General features: G+C 47.5%; 1 protein-coding gene across 3 annotated transcripts in view; it reads right to left on the bottom strand.

Annotated features, from left to right (window-relative positions):
* The window catches only part of matr3l1.2 (matrin 3-like 1.2), a 28,599-nt gene that overhangs the window by 717 nt on the left and 4,624 nt on the right, over window positions 1-23,258 (bottom strand). For 2 of the 3 annotated variants that reach the window (XM_083980400.1, XM_083980399.1), the window contains exons 4-21: window positions 23,054-23,092; window positions 22,661-22,758; window positions 21,594-21,646; window positions 21,383-21,499; window positions 20,904-21,029; window positions 18,002-18,181; window positions 17,542-17,666; window positions 15,289-15,685; window positions 13,789-13,992; window positions 12,994-13,090; window positions 11,281-11,297; window positions 11,002-11,124; window positions 10,754-10,882; window positions 10,478-10,606; window positions 8,514-8,644; window positions 7,946-8,282; window positions 2,105-2,261; window positions 1,107-1,222 (exon numbers count right to left, since the gene is read on the bottom strand). In XM_083980400.1, coding sequence (XP_083836526.1) covers window positions 1,107-1,222; window positions 2,105-2,261; window positions 7,946-8,282; window positions 8,514-8,644; window positions 10,478-10,606; window positions 10,754-10,882; window positions 11,002-11,124; window positions 11,281-11,297; window positions 12,994-13,090; window positions 13,789-13,992; window positions 15,289-15,685; window positions 17,542-17,666; window positions 18,002-18,181; window positions 20,904-21,029; window positions 21,383-21,499; window positions 21,594-21,646; window positions 22,661-22,758; window positions 23,054-23,092 — 2,575 coding nt within the window. The remainder of the gene's footprint in view (window positions 1-1,106; window positions 1,223-2,104; window positions 2,262-7,945; window positions 8,283-8,513; window positions 8,645-10,477; window positions 10,607-10,753; window positions 10,883-11,001; window positions 11,125-11,280; window positions 11,298-12,993; window positions 13,091-13,788; window positions 13,993-15,288; window positions 15,686-17,541; window positions 17,667-18,001; window positions 18,182-20,903; window positions 21,030-21,382; window positions 21,500-21,593; window positions 21,647-22,660; window positions 22,759-23,053; window positions 23,093-23,258) is intronic. The other variant, XM_083980401.1, reaches the window with a different exon arrangement.

The following is a 23,258-nucleotide window of genomic DNA, read 5'->3' as shown; positions in this document are numbered from 1 at the left end:
ACGACCGAAAGTTTATTTGTGAAAGGATGGAAAACGGACAGAGTGGAGAAGTGCCGCATAGAGACACCAAACCTTCCACTTTGATCCCTTTCTATATTCTGAAGGTTTTTACAGAGGGGATTGTTGATATATCATTCACAGCCTCATTTATACAACATTTTATTACTAAAAACATGGAGACATTAGATGTTTTAAAGGGCTGGTGACAGTATTTTCTCATTTACAGAGTGATAAAAAGAGATATCCACAATCCTCCTGTTTTATTTAGTTGACACATTAGAGTCTTTAGTTTTTCCAAAGAAGCTTTATCCATTGTTCAGGTTTCTGTTCTGGAAATATATGCAAATTAGCGCATATTTAATTAGATATTATCTCATTTACATATTTAACCCTCCCGTTGTCCTTCTGGGTCAAATTGACCCAATCTGTTCCCTTCCTCCTTTCCTTCCCTTCTCCCTTCCTTCTTTCCACAATCCTTTTTCCTTTCCTTCCTTCCCTTTGTCCTCATTTCTTCTTCCTTCTTTGATCCAATTGACCTCATCTGTTCCCTGCTTCCATCTTTCTTTCCATCCTTTTCCCCTTCCTTCTTTCCCTTCTTCCTCCCTTGAACGAATCTGTTCCCTCCCTCCCATCTTTCTTTCTTTTCCCCTCCCTTCCCTTTGTCCTTACTTCTTCCTTCCTTTTTGACCCAATCTGTTCCCTTCCTCCTTCTATCTCTCCTTCCTTTTCCCCTTCCTCTTTCCTCCCATCTTTCCCTTTGTCCTTCCTTCCTTCCTTCCTTGACCCAGGAGGACAACAGGAGGGTTAAACATAAAATTTGACAAAACTTGTAATACAAAAAATATTTGTCTTAATGTGAGTAATAAACCTGGGAAGTTTCATGGTGAAATCTGTTAGTTTAAATTTTTACCCTATTCACCTGTAGTGTCTCAGCTTAAACTACTTTCATTGATGTGAAAGGTGGTGCTTTTATTTTGAAAGGTGGTGCATTAATCAGAGTGAATCCTGTGTGTGTATATATGTGTGTGTGTGTGTGTGTGTGTGTGTGTGTGTGTGTGTGTGTGTGTGTGTGTGTGTGTGTGTGTGTGTGTGTGAGGACTGGTCACCTGCAGCTTGTCGTAGTGCGTCTGGCTGCTGCAGTGAGTTTTCTTGGCCGTGTCTTCGTTGGAGTAGAACAGGAAGCAGACGCGACAGTAGTAGCCCATCTTCACGTGTTCCACACCTGCACAGGTACAAAGCACACGCCACGTCAACGCCACGGCAACGCCACCCAGGTTTCAGTTAAAACACTCGTTTAATATTCAAATTAAGAAAAACAACAACAACATGGGAGTTCCACAAGGATCGGTATTAGGTCCTTTAGTCTTTATATTAATGATCTTGCTGATGTCGATCTGCAGATGTACGCAGATGACACTGTTGTATATGTACATGCTAAAACAGCTGACTTAGCAGCTGCTAAGTTAACAACTGCACTGGAGAGAATCACTCTTTGGCTCGATCAATCATGTTTGAGTTTAAATGTAAACAAAACAAAATGTATGTTTTTTTCTAAAACCATGGTACAACTCCCTGATGTTGAGATTCACATTAAAGGTTAACGAATTGACATAGTTACTGAATTTAAATATCTTGGCGTGATTCTGGATCCAAATTAAAATTTTAAGAAACATGTAAAAACAAATGTAATGTAAAACCATAAAATACAATTTAGCTAATTTGAAACACATCAGAAACTGTCTCTCTCTGGATGCAGCTAGATATTCATGCACGCCATGATTCTGTCCCACATGTCATATCACCTGCTGGGGGCAGCACGCAGATATGTGCAGCTATGTTGTTGTGGTAATTGTGTTCTAATTATCCCTGTATACTGTTTTATCTGTCCTGTTATTGTGTTGTATTTTTAATGTGACCTGCCAATGGGACTACAGATGCAAATTATCTTAAAGCTATAATCTGGTACAGTGCATCAAATGGCAACATTTATGTACACTGTCCCTTTTAAATAAATTAAATTGAAAATTGAAACATTGGTTTCCTCTTTGGGCTCTTCACAATAAAAGCCTTCACGGTCTGAAGTGCTGAGTCATGTTTCACTCACCGATGGGGGAGTCGGGGTCGTACGACGGCAGAGGCAGAGACGCCGCGACGGGTTTGACTTCAGGGGGCGGGGCCACCTCGGTCTCTCCGTTCTGATTGGCCGGAATCTCCATGTGCTGCTCCTCCTCCTGCTTCACTTCCTGTTTGATCTCCGGCAGCTGAGGAGCACAGAGGGGTTAGATCGGAACGTGGAGAAGAGGAGGAGGACAGAGGAGAGGAGGGAGAGATGATAAGGAGGAGAGGAGGAGGAAGGAAAGGGGGAGGACAGAGGAGAGGAGGGAAGTTGTGGTAAAGGGGATGAGTCATGGTAAAGAGGATGAGTCATGGTAAAGGGGAGGAGTCGTGGTAAAGAGGATGAGTCATGGTAAAGGGGAGGAGTCGTGATAAAGGGGATGAGTCGTGTAAAGGGGATGAGTCGTGGTAAAGGGGAGGAGTCATGGTAAAGGGGAGGAGTCATGATAAATGGGAGGAGTCAGTGCAAAGGGGGAGGAGTCATGGTAAAGGGGAGGAGTCATGGTAAAGGGGATGAGTCGTGGTAAAGGGGAGGAGTCGTGGTAAAGAGGATGAGTCATGGTAAAGGGGAGGAGTCGTGGTAAAGAGGATGAGTCATGGTAAAGGGGAGGAGTCGTGATAAAGGGGATGAGTCATGGTAAAGAGGATGAGTCATGGTAAAGAGGATGAGTCATGGTAAAGGGGAGGAGTCGTGGTAAAGAGGATGAGTCATGGTAAAGGGGAGGAGTCGTGATAAAGGGGATGAGTCGTGTAAAGGGGATGAGTCGTGGTAAAGGGGATGAGTCGTGTAAAGGGGATGAGTCGTGGTAAAGGGGATGAGTCATGATAAAGGGGATGAGTCGTGGTAAAGAGGATGAGTCGTGTAAAGGGGATGAGTCGTGGTAAAGGGGATGAGTCATGGTAAAGAGGATGAGTCATGGTAAAGGGGAGGAGTCGTGGTAAAGAGGATGAGTCATGGTAAAGAGGATGAGTCATGGTAAAGAGGATGAGTCATGGTAAAGGGGAGGAGTCATGGTAAAGGGGATGAGTCATGGTAAAGGGGAGGAGTCATGGTAAAGGGGGTTGAGTCGTGGTAAAGAGGATGAGTCATGGTAAAGGGGAGGAGTCGTGATAAAGGGGATGAGTCGTGTAAAGGGGATGAGTCGTGGTAAAGGGGATGAGTCATGATAAAGGGGATGAGTCATGGTAAAGAGGATGAGTCGTGATAAAGGGGATGAGTCATGTAAAGGGGATGAGTCGTGGTAAAGGGGATGAGTCGTGTAAAGGGGATGAGTCGTGGTAAAGGGGATGAGTCATGATAAAGGGGATGAGTCATGGTAAAGGGGATGAGTCAGTGTAAAGGGGATGAGTCATGGTAAAGTAGATGAGTCATGGTAAAGGGGATGAGTCAGTGTAAAGGGGGATGAGTCGTGGTAAAGAGGATGAGTCAGTGTAAAGGGGATGAGTCATGGTAAAGGGGATGAGTCAGTGTAAAGGGGGATGAGTCGTGGTAAAGTATATGAGTCGTGATAAAGGGGATGAGTCATGGTAAAGGGGATGAGTCAGTGTAAAGGGGGATGAGTCAGTGTAAAGGGGATGAGTCGTGGTAAACAGGATGAGTCAGTGTAAGGGGGATGAGTCGTGGTAAAGGGGATGAGTCGTGTAAAGGGGATGAGTCGTGATAAAGGGGATGAGTCATGGTAAAGAGGATGAGTCATGGTAAAGGGGAGGAGTCGTGGTAAAGAGGATGAGTCATGGTAAAGGGGAGGAGTCGTGATAAAGGGGATGAGTCGTGTAAAGGGGATGAGTCGTGGTAAAGGGGATGAGTCGTGTAAAGGGGATGAGTCGTGGTAAAGGGGATGAGTCGTGGTAAAGGGGATGAGTCGTGTAAAGGGGATGAGTCGTGGTAAAGGGGATGAGTCGTGTAAAGGGGATGAGTCGTGGTAAAGGGGATGAGTCATGATAAAGGGGATGAGTCATGGTAAAGGGGATGAGTCAGTGTAAAGGGGATGAGTCATGGTAAAGTAGATGAGTCATGGTAAAGGGGATGAGTCAGTGTAAAGGGGATGAGTCAGTGTAAAGGGGGATGAGTCGTGGTAAAGAGGATGAGTCAGTGTAAAGGGGATGAGTCGTGGTAAAGAGGATGAGTCGTGGTAAAGTGGATGAGTCGTGATAAAGGGGATGAGTCGTGGTAAAGGAGAGGAGTCAGTGTAAAGGGGATGAGTCGTGGTAAAGGGGATGAGTCGTGATAAAGAGGATGAGTCGTGGTAAAGAGGATGAGTCGTGGTAAAGTGGATGAGTCGTGATAAAGAGGATGAGTCAGTGTAAAGGGGATGAGTCAGTGTAAAGGGGATGAGTCGTGTAAAGGGGGAGGAGTCAGTGTAAAGGGGGAGGAGTCAGTGTAAAGGGGATGAGTCATGGTAAAGTGGATGAGTCAGTGTAAAGGGGGATGAGTCAGTGTAAGGGGGATGAGTCGTGGTAAAGGGGATGAGTCGTGTAAAGGGGATGAGTCGTGATAAAGGGGATGAGTCGTGGTAAAGGAGAGGAGTCAGTGTAAAGGGGGATGAGTCGTGATAAAGGGGATGAGTCGTGATAAAGGGGATGAGTCGTGGTAAAGGGGGATGAGTCATGGTAAAGGGGATGAGTCATGGTAAAGTGGATGAGTCATGGTAAAGTGGATGAGTCGTGGTAAAGGGGATGAGTCATGGTAAAGTGGATTAGTCGCGGTAAAGGGGATGAGTGGTGGTAAAGGGGATGAGTCATGATGAGTCGTGGTAAAGGGGATGAGTCGTGTAAAGGGGATGAGTCATGATGAGTCGTGGTAAAGGGGATGAGTCATGGTAAAGGGGATGAGTCGTGATAAAGAGGATGAGTCGTGGTAAAGGGGGTGGAGTCGTGGTAAAGGGGGTGAGTCATGATGAGTCGTGGTAAAGAGGATGAGTCCTGGTAAAGGGGATGAGTCATGAGTCGTGGTAAAGGGGATGAGTCGTGGTAAAGGGGATGAGTCGTGATGAGTCGTGGTAAAGAGGATGAGTCGTGGTAAAGGGGATGAGTCATGAGTCGTGGTAAAGGGGATGAGTCGTGGTAAACAGGATGAGTCGTGGTAAAGGGGATGAGTCGTGGTAAAGAGGATGAGTCGTGGTAAAGAGGATGAGTCGTGGTAAAGTGGATGAGTCATGGTAAAGTGGATGAGTCGTGGTAAAGTGGATGAGTCATGGTAAAGTGGATGAGTCGTGGTAAAGTGGATGAGTCATGGTAAAGAGGATGAGTCGTGGTAAAGGGGTTGAGTCGTGGTAAAGGGGATGAGTCATGATGAGTCGTGGTAAAGGGGATGAGTCATGATGAGTCGTGGTAAAGTGGATGAGTCGTGGTAAAGAGGATGAGTCATGGTAAAGTGGATGAGTCATGGTAAAGTGGATGAGTCGTGGTAAAGGGGTTGAGTCATGGTAAAGTGGATGAGTCATGGTAAAGGGGATGAGTGGTGGTAAAGGGGATGAGTCATGATGAGTCGTGGTAAAGGGGATGAGTCGTGGTAAAGCGGATGAGTCGTGTAAAGGGGATAAGTCATGATGAGTCGTGTAAAGGGGATGAGTCGTGTAAAGGGGATGAGTCGTGATAAAGAGGATGAGTCGTGGTAAAGGGGGAGGAGTCGTGGTAAAGGGGGTGAGTCATGATGAGTCGTGGTAAAGGGGATGAGTCATGATGAGTCGTGGTAAAGTGGATGAGTCGTGGTAAAGAGGATGAGTCATGGTAAAGTGGATGAGTCATGGTAAAGTGGATGAGTCGTGGTAAAGGGGTTGAGTCATGGTAAAGTGGATGAGTCATGGTAAAGGGGATGAGTGGTGGTAAAGGGGATGAGTCATGATGAGTCGTGGTAAAGGGGATGAGTCGTGGTAAAGCGGATGAGTCGTGTAAAGGGGATGAGTCATGATGAGTCGTGGTAAAGGGGATGAGTCATGGTAAAGGGGATGAGTCGTGATAAAGAGGATGAGTCGTGGTAAAGGGGGAGGAGTCGTGGTAAAGGGGGTGAGTCATGATGAGTCGTGGTAAAGAGGATGAGTCGTGGTAAAGGGGATGAGTCATGAGTCGTGGTAAAGGGGATGAGTCGTGATGAGTCGTGGTAAAGAGGATGAGTCGTGGTAAAGGGGATGAGTCATGAGTCGTGGTAAAGGGGATGAGTCGTGGTAAACAGGATGAGTCGTGGTAAAGGGGATGAGTCGTGGTAAAGAGGATGAGTCGTGGTAAAGAGGATGAGTCGTGGTAAACAGGATGAGTCGTGGTAAACAGGATGAGTCGTGGTAAAGGGGATGAGTCGTGGTAAAGAGGATGAGTCGTGGTAAAGGGGATGAGTCGTGGTAAAGAGGATGAGTCGTGGTAAACAGGATGATTCGTGGTAAACAGGATGAGTCGTGGTAAACAGGATGAGTCGTGGTAAAGGGGATGAGTCGTGGTAAAGAGGATGAGTCGTGGTAAAGGGGAGGAGTCGTGGTAAAGGGGATGAGTCATGGTAAAGAGGATGAGTCGTGGTAAAGAGGATGAGTCGTGGTAAAGGGGAGGAGTCATGGTAAAGGGGATGAGTCATGGTAAAGGGGAGGAGTCGTGGTAAAGTGGATGAGTCGTGGTAAAGGGGATGAGTCGTGGTAAAGTGGATGAGTCGTGGTAAAGGGGATGAGTCGTGGTAAAGGGGATGAGTCGTGGTAAAGGGGATGAGTCGTGGTAAAGGGGATGAGTCGTGGTAAAGGGGATGAGTCATGATGAGTCGCGGTAAAGGGGATGAGTGGTGGTAAAGGGGATGAGTCGTGGTAAAGGGGTGGGTCGTGGTAAAGGGGATGAGTCGTGGTAAAGGGGATGAGTCGTGGTAAAGGGGATGAGTCATGATGAGTCGTGGTAAAGGGGATGAGTCGTGGTAAAGGGGATGAGTCATGATGAGTCGTGGTAAAGGGGAAGAGTCATGGTAAAGGGGATGAGTCGTGGTAAAGGGGATGAGTCGTGGTAAAGGAGATGAGTCATGATGAGTCGTGTTAAGGAAATGAGTCGTGGTAAAGTGGATGAGTCGTGGTAAAGGAGATGAGTCGTGGTAAAGGGGATGAGTCGTGGTAAAGAGGATGAGTCGTGATAAAGAGGATGAGTCATGATGAGTCGTGGTAAAGGGGATGAGTCATGATGAGTCGTGGTAAAGGGGATGAGTCATGATGAGTCGTGGTAAAGTAGATGAGTCATGATGAGTCGTGGTAAAGGGGATGAGTCATGATGAGTCATGGTAAAGGGGATGAGTCATGATGAGTCATGGTAAAGGGGATGAGTCGTGGTAAAGGGGATGAGTCATGATGAGTCATGGTAAAGGGGAGGAGTCATGATGAGTCATGGTAAAGGGGATGAGTCGTGGTAAAGGGGATGAGTCATGATGAGTCGTGGTAAAGGGGGTGAGTCATGATGAGTCGTGGTAAAGGGGATGAGTCGTCGTAAAGGGGATGAGTCATGGTAAAGGGGATGAGTCATGATGAGTCGTGGTAAAGGGGATGAGTCATGATGAGTCGTGGTAAAGGGGGTGAGTCATGATGAGTCGTGGTAAAGAGGATGAGTCGTGGTAAAGAGGATGAGTCGTGGTAAAGGGGATGAGTCGTGGTAAAGGGGATGAGTCATGATGAGTCGTGGTAAAGGAGATGAGTCGTGGTAAAGGGGATGAGTCGTGGTAAAGGGGATGAGTCGTGGTAAAGGGGATGAGTCGTGGTAAAGGGGATGAGTCATGATGAGTCGTGGTAAAGGAGATGAGTCGTGGTAAAGGAGATGAGTCGTGGTAAAGGGGATGAGTCGTGGTAAAGAGGATGAGTCATGATGAGTCGTGTCTCACCTGGTCGTCGCTGCTCTTCTCTCTCTGATCTGAAGCTTCTGTTTTCTTCTCTGCTGAGTTTTCCTCCGTCTTCTCTTCACCTCCACTCAGCTCGGAGCTCCTCATCATCTCCTCCTCTCCCTCCTCCTCCTCCTCCTGCTGCTGCTCCTTCTCTTTCTCTTTCTCTTTCTTCTCCTCCTCTTCCTCCTCTCTCTCCTCCTCCTGCTGCTCCTCCTCTTCCTCCTCATCCACCTTCTGTTTCTTAGCTTCAGGTTCTTCGGGACGTTTGGAGCTTTTACTCGGAGACGGACTCGGAGACAGACTCTTTTCTCTCTTCCCTGCCGTCGGAAACCGATGTCTGAGGGACACACACACACACACACACACACACACACACACACACACACACACACACACACACACACACACACACACACACACACACACACACACACACACACACACACACACACACACACACACACACACACACACACACACACACACGTTAGAGAGTGTAAGTTTGTGAGTGTGTGGTTGTGTGAGTTTGTGTGTCTGTGTGTGGTTGTGTCTGTGTGCGTGTCCTCACCCGTGCTTCAGCTGTCTGTACTTCCTGCTGACGTAAACCACCAGTCGTTTCCCGTTGAACTTCGGTGGATTCGCTTTACACTCGTCGGCCATTCTCTCTGCGTCCTCGGCTTTGTCCATCTCTATGAAGCACTGAGGACAGAGAGACAGAGACACTGAAGACAGAGACAGTAGCCATGTTTCCATCCAAAGTGATTCGAATTACTGGGAAATGCGCATTAAAAGAAATTCGAATCGTGTGTGTTTCCATCTACGATCCCGCTGGTCATTGGGGAGCCGAAGGACGTCTCTATTCTGACAGGTTGCCGCCAGTTGTCGCCGGTTGCCGCCGAACCGCGTCATAGGTAATTACCCTAAAGTTAATGATGACTCAACTTCTCGTCTGGTGACGCTTTGGAAGCTTTGGACGCTTTGGAAGTGCGGTGACGCCTGTTGCCGGGTTCTCATTGAAAATGAATTGACTTCCGGCGTTTTTGACGCTTTGGAAGCTTTTGGTGAGGACGCACAGTGAGGACAGAGACATCAGACTAAGACACTAGTTGCGTTTCCATCAGCTGTTTAGATGCACATCCAGATGTATCGCATCGGAAAATGATGATGGAAACGCCGTAATTCGAATTAAAACCCCCTGATTCGCACAAACTGAAATACGCTGCTATGGCCGGGTTTTGGTTGATGATTGGAATGGGATGGAAACAGCTGTATGCAAATTAAGTGTAACGTAGCGCACACATTCACCCCGACTGCTCCCGTGTTGCAGTTCACTCACAAGACAACGTCAGGGTTTCCGCTAATGTCACAGAACAATTAAGTCCGTAGATGGAAACACACAGGATTCAAATTTCTTTTAATGCGCATTTCCCAGTAATTCGAATCACTTTGGATGGAAACATGGCTACTGAGGACAAAGACACTGAGGACAAAGACAGAGACACTTAACTCATTGAGTGCCGCGCTCCTTTCCAAAGTTTTAGTCAAGTGTACCGGCAATTTAGACCATTTTTGACTTTTTATGTAGAGCCACAGTGTATTCTATATTATTGCCACCAACACATACTGTGGCTCAATTGAAAGGTTTACCTTAATGCTTCAAGTGGCCACAAACCGTTTGTTTCTACGTGCCTCTGTTCCTGAGAAAAGTCAAGCTAAACATGGCTGGGTTTCACCAAAATCCCTCCTTTTTTTCTAGAAAAGGAGATAGAGCGTCTTTTATGAAAGGTGCTCTGTTTGTGTCTGTCGCTCTTCTCACACTCGCATTTCTGGATCAAAGGGCTCGTATAAGATAAATATATACAACAGTTGTTGTTCTATTCACAAAACCACCATCGGGGGCGGGGGGGGCGCCACTAAACAACTATAACACAGACGCACCGTGCCGTGTCACAGCTTCTCCCCGCGGAGCGTGAGGGTCAGTCGGCCACCGCGGCTCGGGAAGACCGGTCCCGCCGGTGGTCGCGGTCCTTCTGTGGTACGGGTCGGTGATGCCGGTCTGCTTTGGTCCAGAGACCATCAGATTTTACCGCGGGAGGACTTTGGGGAGGACACGGTGTTGCTCCAGATGAAGACCGGGCGGACTGTCGGCTGAGAGCTTCCTGGTTCAGCTCCGAGCAGCTCGAGCAGCTGGAGCAGCAGCGCGGGTGAGAGCAGAGCAGCTGCTGCATCTGCATGCAGAACTCCGTTTGCAGAAGCCGAGTTATGATAAAAACTTCCAGATCATGAGCTGTCATGTGACTTTGATCGTCATCTATTTCAGTTCTCCTCGTCGTAGAGTCCCCAAATTTACATATAATGTGTATTAAAGTGTCTATTTTCATAATTTAAAAAAAAAGCAAAAAACGTAAAATTACGTTTTCGGCACTCAACGCATGGGAACGAAAAACGAGAAATTACGTGGTTGGCACTCAATGAGTTAAGACATCAGACTAAGACACTGTAAGTCCTCAGGTCCTGGTCCAGGTTCCGTACCTCTCTCTTGAGCCGGTTCAGGAAGTACTTGCGGACTTTCCCGTACGGCTCGGCGAGCTTCAGGACGGCCTCGTCTGAGTATTTGCTGCTGGGGATCTGTCCCACGTAGACGACTCTGCTGGACCCACACTGGAGGACAGAGAGGACACGGGGACAGACGTCACCACACTGTGGTCAAACCCAAACGCACTCTGCAGCAGCAGGTTGGATCAGATCTATTGATGGACACACTGATGTCGACTCGAGGGCATTGATATTGATCGGTGATGGGCTCACCTGGATGGTGGGGTAGGTCATGGAGTGGCTGACGCGGACCGGGCGACCGCACACCGACGCCGTCACGTTGCTGTTGTAGAACTTGGCCATGGCTCGAGCTTCATCTTCTGTGGCAAACTGGAGGTACGCCTGAGAGAGAGAGAGAGAAACATCTGTTTACATCTGTACAGGAAGTGGAAACTACATCTGCACAGGAAAATAAAAGCGCGATGTTCCAGTCTTGTCCGGTCCGGTCTGGTCTACCCTACCTCAGGTCTCAGGTCCAGCACCAGGTGTTTGACCACCTTCCCAAACGGATCGGCGAGTCCCAGCAGCTCAGTCAGGAAGTTGTATCCTCGTCTGAAGCCCACGATGTTCACCACCCTCATCCCCTAGACAACAACAAGAACGGGTCAAATGCCAAGATCCAGGACTGAGTGTGAGAGTCACCAACCATGAAACTAAAAATCTACTTCTATTCTTCATACATCATGTTTGTTATGTCTGAAACAAAGTTAAAGAATAAACATGAGAGAAACTTCACTCACCCCTTTCCTTGTGTTGTCTGCAGAGAGAGACAGAGAGAGAGAAAGAACAAAATCAAATCATCTTCATCATCACCTGAGCTCAGGTAAACAGCTAAACTTTAACCTCTGCTTTCCATTGGATCCGTCTCAGCTCCGTCAGAAATACGCAAGAGGTCTATTTTGGCCGGATGACGGCGCCGTCACGCATCAATCCACGGCAATTAGATCGCACCACACAGGAAGTGCAACGCACAAAGCATCCGGTATGAATTTCAAAATAAAACACAATGCTCAAACTCCCGATTGCGGAACAACACTTTGACGGTTTGCCAACCGCGTGATTTCGAAAATCCTGCGCAAGGTTGTAGTTGTCCCGTGATCTCATGCTCTCGCAACTAGAGCTCCTCTGGTCTCCGCTAAGCGCTGCAACGGATTGTAGACGGACCAGGAACATATCCAGTGGGCGAGGGTTTGCAGCGTCGGTCAGAGCTAAAACGCAACGGAGACGGATTGAGTGGAAATCTGGGGTAAGGGGCAACGAACGAAGCTTTGAAGCTTCGAATTTTTGGGTCAGCCCTACTGGAGACATTGAGGCCAAGTGCCATTTTACCCACTTCCACTTGATTTTGGCTCTAGCACTCGGTTTTGTGCATTCTTGTGTAGGGGTAGTGTGTCCAAGTTCTTTTAAGAGCAAGGAGAAGTGCTTTTCAATCCTTAAATCGGAGGAAGGTTGAAGGTAGACTTTGAACATAGTGCAAGATGAAATTACCCATGATACTTTGCGAACTGTTCTTCTTCTTCTTCTTCATTTTCCATTTTATTGCAACCAGTCCACCTGTGTTTTGTGGACTTGGAGAAGGCTTTCGACCGTGTCCCTCGTGGCGTCCTGTGGGAGGAGCTTTAGGAGTATGGGGTCGGAGGCCCTCTGCTGAGGGCTGTACGGTCCCTGTACGATCGGAGCAGGAGCTTGGTTCGCATTGCCGGCAGTAAGTCAGACCTGTTCCCGGTGCGTGTTGTACTGCCCTTTGTCACCGGTTCTGTTCATTGTCGTTATGGACAGAATTTCTAGGCCACTGGATTTCATCTCTGCTTCTTGCAGATGATGTGGTCTTGTTGGCTCCCTCGAGCCAGGACCTTCAGCATGCACTGGGGCGGTTTGCAGCCGACAGTGAAGCGGATGGGATGAGAATCAGCACCTCTAAGTCCGAGGCCATGGTTCTCGACCGGAAAAAGGTGGCTTGCACCCTCCAGGTTGGAGGAGAGCTCCTGCCTCAAGTGTTCACAAGTGAGGGAAGGACGGAGCGTGAGATTGACAGATCTTGACAGTGGCCATAGTAATGCGTTCTGTCGTGGTGAAGAAGTTTATAGTGAATAGTCAATCTAAGTTCCTACCGTCACAAACGGTCACGAACTAGAGCTCGGAAACAACCGGCCGAAATGGGTTAATAATATCTGTCTGGATGACGGCTGCGCGTCTTTGCATTGACTATACGGTAATCTTGTTGTGCGAAAAATTTGCTTTGTGTCTGGTGAGAGCTGAAGGAAATGTCCGGTGAGAGGGAAGTCTGGGCGTCCTTAGACAGCCGCCCCAGCAACCCGACCTCGGATAAGTGGAAGAAGTTGGATGGATGGACTTTAAGCTTCTAATCATCATGCCACATGTTTTAATTCTAAAAGCCACATCTGATAATCAATATGTTTATTATTGGAAGTGTGCGTGTTGCGTTCAGGTACCGATGCTGTCGGAGTCGTCCACATCGTCGTCGTCGTCCTCGGCCAGTTCGTCCAGCGTCACAAAGTCCTCCATGTTCTCCAGGAAGTCCTGATCGAACTGAAGAGCACAGCTCGTTAAAGGGATAGTTCACCCAAAATTGAAATTTCACTCATTATCTCCTCCCCCTCATGTGGACTAAGGGCTGGGAGAAGTTTCAGAGTCCTCCGTGGCTTCTCTGAGTTACAGGGGGTCTCGGCGTAGCAGTGCATGTCCATATGACGGTTGCAAATGGATACCAACTGTCTTCGTAACAAAAAGACACACCAAAAAACATCCAAATACCTCCATGCTGCTCGTATGTAATGTCCCTCTTGTATTGAAGCCCCGACATGCGAAACTGTCTCAAAAAGAATTTAATAAATCTATATTTCAAGCTTGTTTTGTAGCGGGAGCTTCTTGAAGCTCCTCTTCCCGCTTCGTCTAAATTTGACGAACCGGGAAGAGGAGCTTCCGCTACAAACAAGCTTGAAATATAGATTTATTAAATTGTTTTTGGGACAATTTCTGGGCTTCAAGACGGACATTACATAGGAGCAGCATGGAGGTATTTGGATGTTTTTTGGTGTGTCTTTTTGTTACGAAGACAGTTGGTATCCATTTGCAACCGTTATATGGACATGCACTGCTACGCCGAGACCCCCTGTAACTCAGAAATTTCAATTTTGGGTGAACTATCTCTTTAACTCCCATGATGCATCAGTACCACACACACACACACACACACAGAGACAAACAGTGACATCATCACCACCCACCCCTGACTCAGAGAGTGCAGCTTCCTCCTCGCCCTCGCCGCTCTCTCCTGGTTCTGCCGTCGCCTCCTCTTTGTTCTCCGGTTGCTCGCTCTCCGTTGGTTCTGTCTGCTGCTCCTCTGGCCCCGCCCCCTGCTTGGCCTCCGCTTCGGCCCCGCCCCCTCGTCCAGGTGTGTCATCGGTGACATCATCATCCCCGTCAGCCACCTGTCATTATTATTACATCACACGTTAATTTCTTCTGACATCGTTCCTGGGTTGTGTCCTAAACCCCTCCCTCATTCCCTCCGCCCTACTCACTATATAGTGAATTCAATATAGTGACCATATAGTGACTCACTGGTCAAATGAAAAACACTTTCGGACACTACTCCACCGCACAGTTAATGACGTATTACGTCGCGTAATTAAAACGTTTCGACCGCGATTGTAACGGCCGGTGTTGTTACCATGGTAGGTAGCCTACCAACATAAAAAGAGGAGTAAAGCAATATATTCAGCGGTAATATAGATATATTTAAGCATCAAAATGTGTTCATTCCAACCCACATGGTTTGAAACAACGTTCAAAACACACACAGCAACTCACAACTAAGCATAACGTCCGCTAGCTTAATGCTAACGTATAATGTAAAACCCCATAGACGGGCTAACAGAAATTAGCCTCGCTATCCAGAGTCTGTGGTCAGTTTATAACGCTTGTTAGGAAATTTGCTCCGACGTTTGTTGTGGGAGTCTGTGGAAGCCGCGACCAGACAACTCTGGCAGCTGGACACATTTATTGAGGCTGCTGCACTACTGCATTTATTTGGTAGCTACACCGGTCACTACTGCATTTATTTGGTAGCTACACCGGTCGCTACTGCATTTATTTGGTAGCTACACCGGTCACTACTGCATTTATTTGGTAGCTACACCGGTCACTACTTCATTTATTTGGTAGCTACACCGGTCACTACTTCATTTATTTGGTAGCTACACCGGTCGCTCTGGGTCGCTGTGGTAACGGCGTCGATCCGTGACCGCAATGCATGATGGGATATCTTGCTCCGGTTAGTGACCATCGGATGTTCACTACATTTGGCGGTGAATTGTGGGATAGATTCAGTCACTAGATAGTGAACATTAATAATCACTAAACATTCGGACACCACTACAACAACTGGTCACTAGATAGAGATTTAACATTTATCTGCACACAAACACTGTAGGAGCCTATAAATTAACATACTCCATTATAAAGTGAACTTAAACCCTTTTCAAAACCTGGACTCTCTGTATGTAAAAAAGGCGAACAAATGCACATTGCACAATAAAAAAAAAAAAAAAAACGATTTTTGAAAAAAAAAAAATCGATTTAAAAATTGTCAAAAAAGAATTGCAATATTGATGTGAATTGATTTTTTCTCCCACCCCTTATTCGGACACCACTACAAAATGGCGTAGTCACTAGATAGAGAGGAGGGGATTTCGGACACAGCCTTGGTCTTTTGTTTTTCTCACCTGTTTTTCTTGAACGCCTCCGTCTGACTCCTCCCCCTTGGCGTCTCCATCAGCTTCCTGCTCCTCCCCCTCCCCCTCCATCACCCCCGACACCTCCTCCTCCTCCTCCTCTTCCTCCTCCTGCTCCTCCTTCTTCTCCTCCTGCTTCTGCTCCTTCTCCTCCTCCTTCTTCTTCCTCTTCTCCTCCTCTCTGCTCCTGGAGCTCGATGACGTCGTCTTGGAGGAGGAGGAGGAGGAGGCGGTGGTTCTGGAGCTGGAGGAGGTTCTGGTGCCAGAGGTGGAGGAGGAGGTGTTGGCTCCGCTGCTCCTCTGGCTGCGTCCGTCGCCTCCCGTTCCTCCTCCTCCACCGCCGCCACCGCCACCGCCGCCGCCGCCACCGCCCTGCCTCCGGTTCACACTGGGACAAGAGAGAGAGAACGGGTCAAAGCTCAAAGGTCCAGAACCAGAACCAAAATGAAAACCAGGACCAAGACTCTGAGTATAATGGGAACTGAAACCAGAACCTGAACCAGAATCGGTGCCTGAACCGGTACCAATACCAGAACTAGCTGCAGTGAGGGTTTTGACAGGAGTTAGGAAGAGAGAGCACATCTCTCCCACCTTAGCTTCTCTCCACTGGCTTCCTGTAGGATTTAGAATAGACTTCAAAATCCTTCTGCTCTTAAAGCTCCATCCTATCTGAAAGAACTAATCATTCCTTACTGTCCTACCAGAGCACTCCGCTCCCAGAACGCAGGTCTGTTAGTGACTCCCAGTATCTCTAAAAACAGACTGGGAGGTAGAGCCTTCAGTTACCGGGCTCCTTTACTGTGGAATAGAGGCTGACACGGGAGTGTTTTTTCAATCCCGTCCCGTCCCGCTCCCGCAAAAAAATTCCTGTCCCGTCCCGGTCCCGTGACAAAGTAAAAAAAAAATCCTGTCCCGTTCAAATCCCGAATAAATCACTCCCGAACCCGTCCTGTTCCCGATTTTTTCTATGAACACAGTCATCATGCCTAAACGATTGTGTTGACAGACACAGATCCCCCCCCCTCTCTCTCTCTCTCAGCGCACTGCAGGCTGAATGACAGACAAAACAAGACGGTAGATTGACGCCACATCTACCGTCTTGTTTTGTTATTTCAATTAGCGATAATGAACGCCCTCCTCGTCCTTTCTCTCCCTCTCTCTCTTTTTCTTTCTTTCTTTTTTGCTTGTTTGCATCACCTGTTTAATGCGAGGTGGAGATTACGCCGCCGCCGCATCAGCTGACTCCTCTGACTGGCGGAAAACGTTTAATTGCCTACCGGTATGTTGATTTACACATGTTACACACCGCTACGTAGCCATGACAGTGATCACTGAGGGTGTGCAGTGTGCATCAGCTGTTTAATGCGAGGTGGAGATTACGCCGCCGCCGCATCAGCTGACTCCTCTGAGTCAGTCTGACTGGCCGAAAACGTTTCCCTACCGGTATGTTGATTTAGCTACACCGCTACGGAGCCAGGACAGTGATCACTGAGGGTGTGCAGTGTGCATCAGTCCACACACTTAAAACTTTTGGACCGTTTTGAGCGCACCATCAGTAGCACTGCCTGGCTTGTGCTTCTTTGAATGTCGCGCTTTGACTCCCGGTCCCGTTCACTCCCGTTTACATTTTTTCCCGTCACGTCCCGATCACGTGATTCAAAATAAATTGACTCCCGAATCACGGGATTCCCGCGGGAATCCCGTGTCCCGCGGGAATCCCGATAAAATGTCAGCCTCTACTGTGGAACCAGCTCTCTCCATGGGTCAAAGAGGCAGACACTCTAACTACATTTAAGTCCAGACTTGAGACCTTCCTTTATGACAGGGCTTTTAGTTAGGGCTGGTTCAGGTAGCTCTGAACCATTTTATAGCTACGCTGCTATAGGCTTAGACTGCTGGGGACACATCTGGTTACACAGAGCCCTCTCCTCTCCTCTCCTCTCCCTTGCCTTGCCCGGACAGGACAGAAAAAGGGGCATTCCCCCTGCTGCTGCAACCACGTAACGTTACACAGACGACCACCGACAGCATCACCAGATCTTGATCAGTGATTAACCTCTGGTACCGAAACTTGGCACCGAAAGACGAGGCATGTTTTGATACTCGGTACTACCGAAGCATTTCGATCGGTGCCACGAAAGAACCGAAGTTCGGTATCCAGCCCTAAGTACCTGTACCAGAACCAGAACCAGAACATCAACTCTACTCGTATCGGTAGAGAGCGTCGACTTCTCTGTAACTCACTTGAGAGTCTTGTACTTGGCGCAGATGTTGAGGCGGATCGGTCGACCTTTGATGTTCAGAGGGTTCACGCTGTAATACTTGACCAGCATCTCCGCGTCCTCGGGCGTCCCCAGCTGGACGAAGGCCTGGACACACAGGGAGACGGGGACACACAGACAGACACAGGGAGACACAGGGACTGGTTGGTCAAACTCGGAGTGAGATGTGACAAATAAGCTGCATTTTAAAAACCCAGCGTTATTATAAAAGCGTCTTCACAGCCAGAAAGAGAGAATAACTCGTAAAAGACGTATGAGAGTAGCAGTAGTAAAAAAAAAAAAAAAAGTATGATAAATATTGATCGCGTGATTACACAACGATTGAAACAGCATTTAAAAGCCCAGCTTGAGTAGCCAGCGTCCATCTACTGGCGGAACAAACAGCAGCAGCAACTAGAGACAGGCGGTTCCTCCCGGTTCACCTGGTCGGTCAGGAACAGGTGTTTCTCCACGACGCCGAAGCGGCCGGCGATGGTCAGCAGCTCCTTCTTCTTCTCCTCCTCTCGGGGCAGGTTGGAGAAGAACACCACCTGGCTGCTCTGAGCTTGGAGCTCCCTCGCCGGACGCTCCCTCGCCGGGCGCTCGCACGCACGCTCGTCTTTCTGGAGCGGAGAGGAGGAGGAACAGAAGGAAGAGTCAGTGTTTTGCTTCGGTTTATAGTAGGGAGGTTAAGCGACTTTTGACTTCAAGTCATGATGCAGCGGTCCCCTTTGGCATGGAAGTACCTTATGGCGCATTTCCACTAGCACGGTTCGGCTCGGTACGGCACGGCTCGGCACGGCTCGGCTCGGTTTGGTTGTGTTTCCATTACAACTGAGTATCACTAGTGCCGCCGTGACGTCATTTACACGGCGCCGAGCAACGCTCTAAACTCTGTAAATATATAACTTTAGCAACATTTGAAACATTTTCAGGCGAGAAAGTAGTCGTTTAGATCCCCACTGTGTTGAAAAACTGACAAAATACCAGCTGTTTACAATTTTGTTTCAACGAAGTCGGCGTTACTAAAGCTAGCCGTAGTGAGCAACGCACTTCCGGTTATTTTCACAAAATAAAATACCCGTTGCCTTTTATCATAAGGAAAGCCATTACCATAGAATTGGTGCTTTTACTTTGTAAACAGGAAGTGAACCTACCCTCGCTGTAGCTAGCTTTAAACCGCCGTTTTGACTCCTATGCTCTCGTCCCGTTAACGGCATTTAACCGTTCAATATGCCTTACCGGAGAGTCTTGCCAGCTCTGAGTTCATTGTAAAACATTTATTTATTGATGTAAATGTGGTGTTTTCTGTGCGTTCAGACCCCAAGGCAGTGCTGCTCTTCTTTCTAACCACAAACAAACTGCTGCTACAGCCACAATTGTTAGATTTCATCAATGAGACCAACATTTAAGAGTTTAACCAGCCGGTGGTAAACCTCTAAAAGCCATCGGGGAAGTTAATTAGCGGTCTGTTCTCCTCGGGGTGACGGTGGTAGGCTGGCCGGCGGAGCACGTCAGGAGCCGGGCTGCTGCCTCTGTGATGTCGCGGTCGCTGCTCGGACCTGGAGCTTCACTTCTCCGAAAAACATCGTGGCAAACTTCTAAACAGCCGTCGTTTGGATAAACTAACCGCACATGGGGATCTAAACAGTTACTTTCTCGCATGAAAAAATATTAAAACTTAATAAAGTCACGTAATAACAGAGCCAGTCTAAATATTAGAAATTATCTGGTAATAACAGGCTTCAGGCTTCAGCAGGAACATTTTTTTTTTTTTTTTTTTTTTGTCAGCAGGAACATTTCTGTTGTCGGTCGTCGCTTCCAGTGACGACACTCATCGGCCAATCAGTGGAAGGCAGTCGGCTGACGTCACGTTTTAGTAACGCTTCGGCTCGCTTGGAACCAGGGCTGAGGTGATACCAAAAATGTACCCGGTTGCAGGTACTGCGTGCTAGTGGAAACACGCAATAGCGCGCCGAGCCGTGCCGTACCGAGCCGAACCGTGCTAGTGGAAATGCGCCATTAGAGTCATACAAATAAATCTATCCTAAGCAGGGTTTCCGCTACATGTAATTGATCGTGGCGCACCGCCACGGCAAAATAAAAGCCGCCACACCTTCAGAATGATTATTATTATTATTTTTTTAATGTTAAAACAATGTAAAGCAGGGTTTCCACTAGGGGTAGCACAGACTAGTCCCCTGCTCCACAATGACGTTTTGAGCTTGACGTCGACTAGTCGCTGATCATGTAACAGTAGGCTACAGGAGTAGTGGCTTGAAACAACAGCTGAGTGCGCTGAATGAAAAAAATACGAGCGCCGTCAAGCTGGATAGAACCAGATCGTACCAGACAGGAAGTCGGGCACAGAAAAGGCGAGAGACTCCGGTCAATTTTCAAAATAAAATAAATGATGATTAAGTTTGCTTGTCCGTCTATAAATATTTGTCAGTTGTGTCTGCACACAAGACACATCCATAGGCTACACACAGCGCTAGAGACAGACCTGTGTGTGTGGAAAACCGAGCAGCTACAGACGGGTCGATGTTTGACCGGCGCGGAGAGAGAGAGCAGGAGAAGCTGCCGCTTCCGCGGGCGCCGGGCCAGTGTGTCGGGCTGCCGGCAATTTAAAAAAAAAAAAAAAAAACTCCGCTGTTGTTGTGCGCTTTACGTCGCGCACAACAACAACAACAGCAGCAACCAACCAGGAAAAACAAAAGCTGTGAGTGAAACTGTGAGTGAGCAGGACTGTGATGGTGACGAGGCCTGTGTGTCGTTTTCCTCCCTAATTGTTTAATGAACAGTAGCTACAGTATTATCTTTTGCACCTGTATAAGTTACAAAAAAGCAAACTGATTTACAGCTTGTTGTTTATCAAGCTGCTGTTCTGTGGACTCATTTCTGTGCGTGAGCTGTCAGTCAGTGAAACAGATTGTTGCAGAGCATTTCCCTCCTCCTGGGATTTGAGTGAGATCACACTTTGTATCCGAAATAAACACGTTTTTAAAATGCCTTTTTTTAATTGAGAAAACACATGTTAAAAGCACATTCCATTTAGAATCCACTATGAACTACAATGACTTCAGCTCCTGGATGTGATCTACAGCTCATTTGTGACATGACTGCAATATTTCAGGATTGTTTCTCAGTTTGAATGATGAACAGGGATCTAATGCTTTTCAATCTGTAGGGCGGACTCACATAAGAAGCCTAAAGTCCATTCATGACATTCCATTATGGCTCATTTGAAATGTATTTATTAATTTATTAATAATTTGAATTTGGACTACAGGTGTTGCGTTCAGGTGCCAATCCGTGTGTTCAGGTGAGTGACGTGGTGCTCACCTCGATGACCAGCAGCCTCTTGGACAGGTAGAAGTGGATGGTCTTGCCGTACAGCGAGGCCGGGTGCTGCTGGTAGTAGTTCACCATGTCCTGAGCTTCCTCGTGGCTGCTCAGCTCTAGGAACGCCTGAGGAGACCGAGACGACAGGACAGGAAGTCAACGGACAGACAAGACAGACAGGAAGTGACCAAACACCTGATACCTCTTTTCCACCAAACTGGTTCCAGTGCTAGTTTGGTGCTTAACTGGTTTCTCCAAAGGGTTAGGGCTAGGCTTTTAATTAACGATAACTCTCATTCTAAACCTGGATGGAAAAAAAAGAAGGAAAAAGCAGCTGTCTTCGCCGTAATCATCACGGCCGTTTTGACTGCGATATGTTTTGATCTGAGCGTTAGCTGCTGTTAGCCACCGCCTGTAGCTCAGCTTGTTAGCTGCTGTTAGCCTTCAGGAGGTGAAGGGGGCGGTGCCGGCGTCCTCACCTTGTTCTTGAGGACCAGGTGCTCGATGAGGCATCCGAACGGCTCGGTGAAGGCGAACAGCGTCTTGTTGCTGAGCGGCTTCCTGTCGTACTTCACCACCACGACTCGGCTCCTCAGCTGAGCACAGACATCGGTTATTGATTATTGATTAGTTTATAATGTGTAAAAGGTCTTGGTGAGGGTTGGTGACGGTTAGGAGGAGCAGACTCACCTTGTTCTGGCCCATCTGGTTGTTTCCTGACAGACCTGAAGCTCCGCCCCCTCCTGACAAAACACAACCACAACGTCAAGTCTCCGTTTCACAGTCGGCTCCAATAGACCGAATCTCCTTGTTGTTTACATTCTACTTCCTGGTAGAAAACCAGCTGTAATTTGAATGAGATCAATAGTAACGAACGAGAGTTTAGCTATATATCATATTTTTCACGCCCTATCACCGTTTAGACAAATCTGAAATGATTGAAGAAACATTACTATTTCTGTGTGTGTGTTTTGTGTTGCTATGTGTTGTATTTATTCAGTTTGGGGGAATCACAGTGTCTAGAAAGCATCAGTGGCTCAGCTGACAGGGACAGCTAACGGTAGCTAAGCTAACGGTAGCTAAGCTAACGGTAGCTTAGCTAACAGTAGCTAAGCTGACAGGGACAGCTAACGGCGGTAGCTAAGCTAACGGCAGCAGCTAAGCTAACGGTAGCTTAGCTAACAGTAGCTAAGCTGACAGGGACAGCTAACGGTAGCTAAGCTAACGGCGGTAGCTAAGCTAACAGCAGCTAAGCTAACGGTAGCTAAGCTAACGGCGGTAGCTAAGCTAACATCAGGACGTCAGCTGTTAAAACCCTCCCGTTGTGGGACACGACATGAAACTACTCCAGTTAGCTCAGTCATGTTGGAACTCAGATATCCGCTGGAGAAAATATTTTTTCATGGAGCGTTTATTGAGTCACTGAGTTATTAAAGTTAAACAGGTAGCTAACCGTTAGCCAGGCTAATCTATGATAACCATGACTAATTATAAAAATGTGCACACATAAATAGTAATGTTTGTCCAATCATTGGTTTTATAAACTTTACAAACATCAGATTAGTCTAAACGGTGATATAGTGACATGAAAAATGAGATAAATATAGTGAAACTCTCGTCCGTCACTATTGTTAGAATGCTGGTTTTCTACCCGGAAGTAGTTGTAAACAACAAGGAGATTCATCCTATAAGGACAAGGAGGAGGAGGAGAAGGAGGAGAGGAGGAGGAGGAGGAGGAGAAGGAGTTAGTCTTGTACCCCAGCTGTTGGACATCCCTCCTCCTGTCTGGCCTGAGGACATGGGGGCGGGGCCAAGCAGACCTGGGGACAGGTTGGTCGTCTCCATCGGCAACCCACTGAAAACACACAGTATACAGAGTCACGGTGCTGTCCAAACTCACAGAACTTTATTTAAACTGTTGACAGCTGTTGTTGTTGGTCTGAACCAGACCAATATTTTGAAATTCACTAAATAATCAACCCTGCTTTTCAAAATAAAAGCCCTGGTTCATCCTCTCAGTTTAATGGAGTCTGGATACAAACGGTGACAATAATATTTTATAATATTGTGTTTGTGTGTGTGTGTGTGTGTGTGTGTGTGTGTGTGTGTGTGTGTGTGTGTGTGTGTGTGTGTGTGTGTGTGTGTCTTACCCTCTGCCAGACGACATACCCGGGTCCCAGTCCGGGTACCTGAACACAACACAACAACAACACAGTTTAACCAACATTACAAACATGTCAGACTGTGTGTGTGTGTTGTATTTAGTGTGTGTGTTTCAGTGTGTGTGTGTGTGTGTTGTATTTAGTGTGTTGTAGTGTTTCAGTGTGTGTGTGTGTGTGTGTGTGTGTGTGTGTG

Source organism: Trachurus trachurus, assembly GCF_905171665.1.
Source record: "Trachurus trachurus genome assembly, chromosome: 10".
In the NCBI taxonomy this organism is placed as follows: Eukaryota; Metazoa; Chordata; class Actinopteri; order Carangiformes; family Carangidae; genus Trachurus; species Trachurus trachurus.
This window is presented reverse-complemented; position numbering and strand designations above follow the sequence as displayed.